The sequence below is a fragment of the Melospiza georgiana genome, chromosome 6, assembly GCF_028018845.1.
Source record: "Melospiza georgiana isolate bMelGeo1 chromosome 6, bMelGeo1.pri, whole genome shotgun sequence".
NCBI lineage: Eukaryota > Metazoa > Chordata > Aves > Passeriformes > Passerellidae > Melospiza > Melospiza georgiana.
This window is the reverse complement of record NC_080435.1, coordinates 22,290,021-22,300,036: the sequence shown is the minus strand read 5'-3', so window position 1 is coordinate 22,300,036 and position 10,016 is coordinate 22,290,021. Positions and strand designations below refer to the sequence as shown.

The window sequence follows — 10,016 nt, the reverse complement described above, 5'->3', positions numbered from 1 at the left end:
TGCATCCTTCCCAACATGGCTGTGACCCCAGAATTCCCCCTGGCACCTGGTTCCTGCATCCCACTGAGGTCTGATATCAATAAACAGTACCGTGAACCCTGAGCTGCCTTTGCCCCCTCTGCCAGCGCTTCCCGGCTTCCACTGGCTGCTGCTGCCAGCCTGGAATGTGGCTGGAGGGAGGGGACAGAGAGGTAGTTAGTCAGGAATTCTGTGACTGTTTAGGAATTTCTGTAATGAACTATGTTTAATTAGTCAAGGCTCTTTTGACTGTGTTTTTTTAGCTGGTTTTGATTTAGATCTCTGTTGGCTGAGTACTAGTAGAAAACTTTATCAGCGCATACCCCACAGAGAACTTAATAGGTAGAGAAAAAACTCAATAAAGTACTTTTAATGGTTATCATTTAACTAGAAATAATTGGATGTCAAAGAATAAGAATGATATCTTGAGAGGCTTAGTATTTCAGAGGCCTATACATACCAAAAGACATAATTAATAAATTGCAAGACATAAATTGCAATGGCAATAAGAGAGGCATTTCCTAGGCTTGTACATCAAATTTAATAAAATATTGTTTACTGAAAAATACCCCAGGTTATTGATTTAACTAAGATAGATGGCATATTCTAGTACTAATTAAAAGAAACAAAACACCTATACCATGACGTAAGAAACTGGGTCCACATTTGGGAGTATCTATAAAAAGCCTGGGATATTATAATGCATAAAAATGCCTGAAATGTGTTGTTTCTGTGAACCTGCCTATGGCATATATATTTCCAATATATTCAAAATTTGGACAACAACATTCTTATTAGTCTAACACAGTTTTGGTGATAGACTTAAACTTCTTGGTGTCAGAGGGGACACAGCCATGGCTTGTGCTCCCTTCAGCAACCATGATCCCCAGTGCCCAGAGCTAGGCTGGCACAGACAGGATGGACCAGGGGCTCAGCATTCCCCACCGTGAGTGCTCTGTGAGTGTCACAGCAAAGATCTCCCCAAAGATCTTTAATTTTTAATTTTGTGAGCCAGGTGCAAACATGTCTCTGCCTTCAGAAATTCTTCCTCTCCGCTGCCTTCAGCGGCTCCCTCAGCAGGCTCAGGTGGTGCAGCAGCAAGGAGAGGAGGAGGCCGTGATCCTCAGCACAGCCACCCCCTTCCAGGAGCAGGGTGACACCTGTGTTTGTCACCATGGGCTCCATGGGGCATCACCCCCCTCCCTGTGGCTTCCCTGAGGCCACCAGCCCCACCACACCCCACACCTTCTCTCCAGCCCCACCACACCCCACACCTTCCCACCACATCTTCCCAGCAGCTCCATCATGTCCCACCCCTCCCACACCACCCTCCCATCCCACTCCCCATGCAGCCCACCCACCTCCCGTCCTTCCCATCCCTCCCAGCCCCGGGCCTCAGGCTCCAGTCCCTCCCCACGGGCTGCTCACCCCAGCCTGCCCCGGAAGGCTTTGGGGCCATCTTTCTCTTGGAGATGCCCCTCCCCAGCTCCATCCCTGCTCTCCAGCCCCCCAACCTCCTCTGGACACAAACAAGAGGCACTACAGGGATGGCTCCACTGCTGTTCATTGCGTTGGAGAAGCATGGAATTGCCAGGAGGAGCAGAAACACTGCTGGGGCTCCTGAGTGGGGCAGGAGAGGAGCTGGGCTGTCTGGAGGGGAAGGCAGCCTGGGGGGAATTTCTAGAGGATGTCAGAGGGGGCATGATGCCTTAAGATTTTAGCCTTTCTGTTTTTCATATCCGGTTCTGCATTAGTGCATAACTCTAAACTCCATGGAAAGTGTTAGTTAACTGTCTGCACATTTTGGTCAGACAAAACAATCCCTCTAGGCCTGAAGTTCAAGGACACTCTACTGCCTCAGGCCCAGAAAAGTACAGACAAAAATGAAGTGGGGGAGGGCAAAATGGGGCTAAATGACTTCATTACCTGAAGCTGTAATTGGAGGATTAACCCTTGATTTGTAAATGGACCAAACTTAGATCTGTCTGAAAAACTCATGACCATTGTCCATTTTGGGTGCAGCCCCTCTCGGAGGCTTTGAGAGCCCAAGGTGAACCTTTTGAAGGCCTTTCATCAAAGCTTCCTTTTATTCTCTTCACCTGCTCTGGCCTCTGTTCCAGGGAGCCAGCCCAAGGCATCAGGCAGACAGGGGCTGGAGGGGGCAGGAGGGCTCTGGGTGCCACCAATCCCAAATCTCCCACTGGAGAGCAGCAGAGCCCAACAGGCCACACCTGCAGCCAGGGAGAGGCCAGGGACTGGGAACCCAGGAACTGGGATGGGATGGGATGGGATGGGATGGGATGGGATGGGATGGGATGGGATGGGATGGGATGGGATGGGATGGGATGGGATGGGATGGGATGGGATGCGATGCGATGCAATGCGATGCGATGCGATGCGATGTGATGTGATGCGATGGATGAGGAGTGATAACAAAATCAGACAGAATAAAGTTGCTAACACACACCAGTGGTGTTACCAAGGGAAGTATTATGCAGCAGGACATGCAGAAGGATCTCTCAATTTTTTTGTGTGTGTTGTGAGACTTTACAACCATGTTTTTATTCATTATAACCACATATAGACATTAAAAAGTTTTTCTTTTCTTAAGAACACTGTGAAAAACGCCAATCACTTGTTTTTAAAATTTTTAAAAGTTTAATAGTAATTAAATGGTTAAAGAAATGGTAACACAATTAGAGTAATAACAATTTGGACATATTGAATTAAGACATCATGGGACAATAAAAACAAAGAGTTACGGATGTCCAGGTACCTTTTTCTGGTCATCACGAGCCCGAAAAAGGACACCCCTTAACAAAGGATTAACCCTTAAGAACAATGACCCGTTGCATATTCATACACTTCATGCATGATTTATAGATTCCATTCAAACACAGGATTCCATCTGGTCAGTGTCAGCTTCTTCCTTCTAATCCTAACAGCACCTCCAAGGCGGGAAGAAGTTAGTTTCTTCTGATAAGAAGGCAATAAATTCCCTTTCTATGAAAGATTTAGGTGTCCTGTGGCTGCTATCTTGCTGCGAGTCCTTTCTGTTAAACAAAGCATCTTACATAACATAGTTTCTATTTTAACAATTTTCATAACCTAAAACTGTATTTAACACAGGACTTAAGAGAATTAATACAGCATTACTTTCAAACACAACACATACAATATTCATTTTAATATTTGCGAAAAGCCAATCATAAAATACATGCATTTTTCACAACATCTTAGACAAAAACATTAATACCAGTTTCCTAGAACTCCCTTCCATGCATCCACTTCCTACTGGGAGTCCTCTGATGGCACTGGAGATTCATTGAGAGGGGCTTCTAGTGGTTGTATTCACTGAGTGCTGTGATATTAAAGATGACCTTGCCTTGAACTTTTCCTTTGGCCATGTGCTCTTGCTTCTTGTTACAGAACTTACCCCAAAACCATTGCAGGCCTCCAAATCTGTTTCTGCACTGGCTCCAGCCACCAGGGTCCACATCTTTATGTATGTTTATCAATTTGCCCAGTTAATCTTTAAGCAAATTCAGGAGAGTTGAAAAAGTTTATTCTCTCTTCTTTATCAATCCCCTGCACACCAGCCCAACCCTCCCACCCTCGCTCCCACCCCAGCATTTCCACTGCTCTCTTCCCCTGCACATCTCACTCCTCCCCACTGAATCCTTCCCACTGCAGGGAGCTGCTGAGGAGCCACATGGTCCATCCCTGGATTCTCCAAGCACTGACTGCCCATCCATTCTGACCACAGCCAGGGCCACATCCCACTGCCTGCCCAGCGTCCATCCATGGAGGTGACCACCGTGTCCCCATCTCCTGCCTCACCCACTGAAGGAGATGATCTGTGTGAGACAGATGTCACCAGTGCGGCCATACACAGTGTGACACTGCTCATCTGCCTCTGTGGGCTGGCTGGGAACGGGGCTGTCATCGGCCTCCTCAGCCTGAAAAGCAGGAACGCTGGCATATTTGACCTGGCTGTCATTGACTTCCTCTTCCTCCTCTTTGCAGTGCCCTCTGCCCTCTTCATCCTGGTGGAAGATTTGTCTTGCTCTCCCATCCTGCCCATGATGTACATGAACTTCGTTTTCCATCTGTCATTGGTCTCCTACTACTGGCGCTGTTCCGGCTGACACGCAGCAGCCCAGTGCGTTATATGCACAACTTCTGCAAGTTCTGCTGCCGCTGCGACCTTCCTCTGCATCTGGTGTGGGTGGTGGACACTGTCCAATACTGGGCCATCTTTGCTGTCTTCACTGTCCTTCCCACGGCAACATTCCTGTGCCCAACACAGCAGCAGGAGCTCTGCAGGGCATCTCTTATCCCTGTGTACACCATCACCCTGCTCCTCTTTGCTGTACCTGTGGTCATTTCTCACACAGTTGATTTCATTAAGGCCAAGAGGGGTTCCCAGCAGCAGCAACCCAAGAGGCGTGACATCGTTATCGTCATCATTGTGCTCTTCACTTTGCTCCTTAGTCTCTGCAATTTCCTGCAGCAGCTCAGTTACACGGTTGTGCCCTCCCAGGTTGTTTTCCTGCTCACCTGTGTCTACAGCAGCATCAAACCCTTAATCTACCTCTTGGCAGGGAGGTGCAGGAGGCCCTGCTCTGTGGAGTCCCTCCAGCTCTCCCTCCAGAGGGTCTTTGAGGAGCCAAAAGACAAAAAAGCCCACAGAAAGGATAGTGCCATGGACACGGGGGTCTGAGCCGGCTGATCCCTTCCACTGCTCTGCTGAAGGACCCGGGGAAAGTGGCTGAGAGATTCCTTATGTCTCCTTATTAATCAATATCCATGGGATCATCCTCCTCGTCATGTTGTATTTCTGCAGGAGAAGGGAGTAGGAGCATTGCCTTGGGTGATTTTTGTGGGATGCTCTGCAGGGAGCACATTGCAGCATGGCTTTCCTCCTCCCTCCTGGATCCACATGGCTCCAAGCAGTGCAGCTGGGCTCAGTGCTGTTCCCCAGCTCTATTCCCCATGGAATGACCCTCATGGCCTCGGCCCCAGGGAATGAACTCCATCTCCTTTGGCTCAGCAGATGAGTTCCATGGTGTTTTCAGGGAGCTCTTGCCTGCAAAGAATGGGACACCTTCATCCCTGGGGACACACCCAGCACTACAGGGTGGCAGTGATTTCCCAAATCCCTGCAGGGCTGGTGCCTCTGGATGGCAGGAGAGGGGTTGGGATCACAGGGAGCATCCTTCCCCTTCTGTCCAGCAGAGCCAGCCCTGCATTCCCTGCTGATGGGAAGGGACACCAGGTAGGGCTGCAGAGCTGGGGAGGGACAGCAACATTCCCTTATCCTTTCTGTGGGAATGTCTCACATTCTTGAATTCCACAATTAAATCCTTCTGAATATCAAAGTGCCGGATGAAAGGTGAACTCTGCTGAAGCCTGGAACAGGTGAACAAAAAGAGCTTTAAACATGGAAATTCCCATCACCAGATGCTTCGACCATTTAATTGCACAGAAATTAGAGGGTTATGCTGCTCTTCTGCAGAATGGGGCCATCCATCCTCTGGTTCCTCAGCATCAGTGTCCAGGGAAGCCCTTGGGCACCTCCATCCTGAACCTGGCCACCCTCAGGAGGAGCTGCACAGCCACTCTGCACAGCAGCTCCAGACACAGTCCAGCCTCTCCTGATCTTTGTTTCCCGAGCGGTAATTCCTGACCCAGAATTTGTGGAATAAATAACATCCAGGCTTCACTGCAGGGCTGCTTTGGTAAAACACTGTCCAAAATGGTTCATTTCCTTCTTTTATCCCATTCTAAAGCCTCTGGCTGGTCTGGGAGCAGGACAGGTTCCTGTCTCATACCAGAGCCCTTCCTAAGGCACGTGCCTGCAATGGTTGGGATGATGTTGGCAGTGCCAAGAGCTCCTGATTCCTGCTGGGAGAGACTTGGGCAGCAGCCACATCTCTTGCTCAGGGGGAAGTTGTCCCTCCTTTTCCCACTGCCTTAAATCCAGGGAAAACCAACATGTCACTGCTTCTGGAAAGGGAAGTGAGAATGAAAGTCATGTGTGCAGTCAGGCTTTGGAGACACACATGAGGTTAAACACATAAGGAGCGTTTATTAACAGAGTTGAGAGACTTTGATTTTCAGATGGTTTTTCTCTCCCTGACTCCCATTTCCTGTCCATTGGAAAGTCAAAACTTTCCACGGTGGAACCCCTTGTCCAGGGAAAAACAACTCAGCCAGGGCGTCCCTCCCAAGGCAAGTGCAGAAGGACCATTATCCTTCCATGTACTTATTCTGCTTCCCAGCATGTTCCTTGTCTCCAGTGTGATCCAAACCACTCCCGACCTGAGCTTCCTTTCAAAAGAACAAGACTTCAAAGCAAAAGTTTTCCTGGCTGTACCTGCCCATGGAAGAAGGAGAGATGGAATGAGATGATCTCTACCGTTGGTTCCAACCTCTCCTGTGGTGACTTTATGAGCTGAATTGTGTCCCCATTCATCTGTTTAGCCCAGAAATAGGTTTTGCACATTTCAGTACTGGTTCTTGAGCAAAGAGGGGAAGAGCAGATGCAGCAGTTTGTTTCCAGAAGCTGCACTCACTCCTCCCCATTCCTGCTCCCAGACCGTGCTGTCTGCAGCACAGACATGCAGCACAGAGCTCTCCTTTGCTTTTGGGTTTTTTCAGCTGGCTGAGGCAGAGAAGTTCCCTGGACTGTGATTTTCCTTTTGCTTGGAACTGTTCAAACCTGCTCTGGACTAAAAACCCAGAAGAGCACTGGAAGCTCACACCTGTGGCTCACTGGGGCCTGGGACACGGCATTTTCCAGCACCAGAGGGACTGATAACGGACTGAGTGAGCCAAACTAAACTCCACAACAAGGACTGTCTGAATTTGCCAACCATTCAGAACAGCAAGAGATTTTATTCTTTAATATTGTTTTAATTTCTTCTCCTTGTGTACACTTTGCTTGTTAAATAAACAGATTTTTCCACTTTTCTCTCAGGAAATCTTTTGCTGAACCAGCTGGGGGAGGGGCTGCTTGAATTTGTTTTCTAGAGAGATCCCATTTGAAGGTTTCCTCCCAAATTTGCCCAAAACCAGCACACAACCCAAACCATTCCATGAGGATTCCGTGTGTCACCAGTAACAGCCCCAGGCAGGAGTTCCCCTTCTGCACACAGCACCAGCCTGACAAAGCTCAAGGAGCATTTGGACAATGCTCTCAGGCACAGGCTGGGATTGTTGGGGTGTCCTGTGCAGGGCCAGGAGCTCAACTCCATGGTGCTTGTAGATCCCTTCCCACTCTGGATATTTTACTAGTCTATATTGTGATGACTCTGTTACATGATGATTCCACCTGATGATGGTTCCACTGTGTTGTCCCTATGCCCTGGCTCTGGCACTAAAACCTCAAAAGCCATCTGCAAGGCAACACTACCAGAGGGGGTGAATTCCTTTGCACAGCTCCCAGCCAGGCAGTCAATCAGAGGGAGGGCACTGCTCTGGGCACAGTTGAGCAGGAGAGAGGGGTGGGGGCAAAGACGGAGAAGTCAAACGCCCTCAGCAAGAGCCAGTGCCCAACATCAGCAGTGAAGAAGGGGAAGGAGATGACAGGAGCAGCAGGAGCAGGGCACAGAGCTTCCCTGGCAGCTGTTTCCATGAGCAGCACAGGAGCCTGGCCAGCAGGGCCAGAGCAGAACAGGTCAGGCTGAGCACTGAGAAGGGGCAGCTCAGCACCAAGGCCATGGGCACCAAAGGGCAGCAATGGAGGGTGGCAGTGAGCAGGAAGGAAAGCAGCCAGAGCAGGGCACACAGGAGCACCGGGAAGCACTGGGAGCAGGGGCAGGGCCAGCAGGACACGGGAGGACAAACAGAGCTGTGACAGCACTGAGGGCTGTCAGAGAGGAGACAGCAGCAGTGAAAGCCAAGAGGATGGGGACCTTCAGCCCAGCTGTCACAGCCCACGAGCCCAGCTGGTGGCAGAAGCTCTCTGGGACAGAAAATATCCCCAGGCTGATGGTGATGGAGAGCAGGAAGGTGGAGCCAGCCATGGCCAGGCTGAGCACACAGGGGGTGATGGGGTTCCTGTGGATGCAGAAGCTGAGGAGCCAGAGCACAGCCCCACTCCCACCATCCCACACAGGCACAGCAGCAGCAGCAGCAGCAGCGGGACAGGCACTTTGCTCCACTGCCTGTTGTCACACTGGCTCCAGTTGTCGTGGCTCTCCTCATTCCAGCTCCCCTGGGATGCCTTCCCACCGGGCTGGCTCCAGCAGGCAGGGCTGGCTCCCTCCGTGCCAGGGGACAAAGTGCTCATGGGGACACCTCTGCTGCTTCTCCTGCCCTCACACAGCTGCAGGGGTGACAAACAGACACACCAGAGCAACGCTGCTGTCCCCCAAACGTGGCTTTTCCCATCTTTTCCCACCCACAGCTTCCATGTGGAGCAGCACAGGGAGGGGTGAGGGACTTGACAGATGGCAAAGAGGATGTGGGAGCCTGGTCCTGTGTGCCTGGCACCAAAGCCAGGGAGATACCTCCTTCCTGGCTGTGGAAATGACAGAGCTGGAGCAGGAAAACAATTGGAGTAGGAGAGGATTGCCCATGGAGATATCAGAGAAATAATGCCTTTGGGATGGATCTGAGCTGGACTCTCAGGTGTCAGGTGTTGATATCACTGAGCTGCTAGATTCCTTCAGCAGGACACTCCTTCCAATATTCCCTCCTTTTCCCACAGTGTTTATGGGTTTGAATTCCCTACAGACCTCAATTCTGCCCCCAAAATCAATAACCGGGTTCTACCCAATGAGGGGGCCCTGATGAAGGTGGAAGAGAAGAGTCTGACCTGGTTTCCTCTGGCAGCCTGGAGAACTTGCCTGCAGTGCCCTGCCCTCAGCTGCCAGGCTCCAGCTGCTGTCCCTGGGCCGGGATCTGCAGGAGGTTCCCTGGAATGGTCCCTTGGGAATGTGGAGCGCAGCCCGCGGGCTGAGCCCGAGCAGCGTCCGGCGCGGGCTCTGTCCCAGCTCCTGCCACAGCCCCTGCTCTCCGTGCTGCCTCGTGTTCTCCAGGGCTCTCACACACAGGCAGCTGCCTCAGAGCCTGCCACGGGCTCAGGGCTCTGCTCCTCAGCTGCTCTTCACTCTGCCCGGCAAATGAGCAACGGGAGAGAGCCTCAGCAACCACACCTGTGCCCAGAGCACTTGGGCTCCATCTCAGCTGCATCTTTCACTTTAAAGCAACCCCAATCCCAAAATCTTGTCTTTTGAACAGCCTTAACTTGCCCCGTTTCGTACCTGTGGTGGATCCTTAGGATCCTGCGAGTCCTAAATATCGTTGAATGTCCTGGTAAACTTCCCCTTGTATATCACATTTTCAGTAGTGCTTCACCTTCACCAAACAGTTTTTAACAAGATTAATGCAATAATTAATTTTGTACATGAGCTGGAGCACTGGCACACAGCAGAGGGATGATTTAGGATTTCAGCAATGGCATTTCTTCTGAGAAGAGGCAAATCCATGCTGCTCTCTTGGCTTTAATCCTTCGAAAGTTGCAGGTTTCATCTGAGTCATGCTCTACACTCCCATGGCAGTCAGACACCAGCCTACAGTGAATTCCAAGGAATTCCTGGAAAGCTGAGGTGAGATGATTCCCACCCAGGCTGACATGTGCCTCAGGGATCTGGGATGCTCCTCCTGCAAACTGCTGGCCCTGGAGCCAGAACTGTCACCTCTCTTCCCTGCTGACACCGTGTTTGTGTCCCCAGCTATGGAATCTCACATCCCCTCACCAGCCCAGTCCTTTCAAGGGCAAACACTTCATGATCCAGGAGCTGATGGGGCTCCAAGGAGAGGTGGAGAGGGACTTTGGACAAGGGCATGGAGTGACAGGACAAGGGGGAATGGCTTCCCACTGACAGAGGGTGGAGTCAGATTGGATATTGGGAAGAAATCCTTCCCTGTGAGGGTGCTGAGGCCCTGGCACAGGCTGCACTGTGAGGCTGTGGCTGACCTTGGATCCC

At 50.8% G+C, this 10,016-nt stretch overlaps 1 protein-coding gene across 1 annotated transcript; it reads left to right on the top strand.

Moving 5' to 3' along the window:
* Positions 1-3,821: 3,821 nt before the first annotated feature.
* On the top strand, positions 3,822-4,741 carry LOC131084520 (mas-related G-protein coupled receptor member H-like). Its single transcript, XM_058026063.1, is given in 2 exon segments — positions 3,822-4,149; positions 4,152-4,741. Coding segments are annotated over 2 exon segments (918 nt in total).
* The last annotated feature ends 5,275 nt before the right edge of the window (positions 4,742-10,016 follow it).